The sequence below is a fragment of the Eurypyga helias genome, unplaced genomic scaffold, assembly GCF_000690775.1.
Source record: "Eurypyga helias isolate BGI_N326 unplaced genomic scaffold, ASM69077v1 scaffold22045, whole genome shotgun sequence".
Lineage (NCBI taxonomy): Eukaryota > Metazoa > Chordata > Aves > Eurypygiformes > Eurypygidae > Eurypyga > Eurypyga helias.
The window spans coordinates 8,281-9,200 of NW_010251068.1; the positions used below are offsets into that span (position 1 = coordinate 8,281).

Genomic DNA, 920 nt, shown 5'->3' on the forward strand with positions numbered 1-920 from the left:
GCATCAACCTCACTCCTGGCATACGGAAGCTGTACTGCCGCTTAGGAGATAAAGCTTCAAGTCCCAGTTCTGGCTTTCAAAATCTTGATTTCTTTCCTCTATGGCAGACTTAAATTTAGCACTCAGCAAGGGTCTAGAGTGCGTTCATAGGAATGAAAAGACATGGTCTTGAGGGCTGAGGAGGGTGCTGAAAAATATACTTAACCCCTTGTGATCAGTGGTGGGGCAAGGGAGGGGGGTCTGATGACAATCCCAAATAGCATTTCACTTCAACACCTCTGCTGGTACTGCAGCGTGGCCCAGAGCTGGGGCTGCTGGTGTTCAGTGGATCTGGTCAGCTCAACTCCTCTCTGTCCTCGTAGTGGTCAGGGAGCAGGTTCTTAGCAAGGGGCCCTCTCTGGGAACAAAAAACAAGCAGCTGATGGCTTTCATAGGTTCCAGACCTTCCCTCACTGGCGAGGAGGGATCTGAGCAGATACACTGACAGCCTCAAAGGTCTCATGCTCTAGTGTGGAAGATCAGAGAAGAGGATGTTTGGATGTGACACAGTGCTTTCTCAAATATAGATCTCAGGGGCATGGCCAAAGAATATTATTTGCCCTTTGTTTGATTTTTTTCCCTCCTAACCGAGTCTTTCTTTTACTTGCAGCTCAGTATTTCGCTAGCATCATGGTCATCGTTGGTCTCTCTGTGGTGGTAACAGTGCTGGTTCTGCAGTTCCACCATCACGACCCACAAGCAGGACAAATGCCCAAATGGGTAAGTATCTTGGGTGGTATCTTTCAACAGCCTAATGAAAGAAAAAAATTAATCTAAAGCCTATAGTAAACTAGGTACAAATAAGGGGCAGGAGTTGTTCTCCATTAATCTGAGGAATCAGCTACAGACACTACGTTTGACACTTAAGTTTGCTATTATAG

General features: G+C 46.4%; 1 protein-coding gene across 1 annotated transcript in view; it reads left to right on the forward strand.

Annotated features, from left to right (window-relative positions):
* Positions 1-649: 649 nt before the first annotated feature.
* LOC104509832 (neuronal acetylcholine receptor subunit alpha-7-like) overlaps positions 650-920 on the forward strand; it is a gene marked incomplete at its 5' end in the record, with an annotated part of 6,527 nt that continues 6,256 nt past the window's right edge. Inside the window, 1 exon segment of the mRNA XM_010151897.1 lies at positions 650-759. Within this exon segment, the coding sequence (XP_010150199.1) occupies positions 650-759 (110 nt within the window).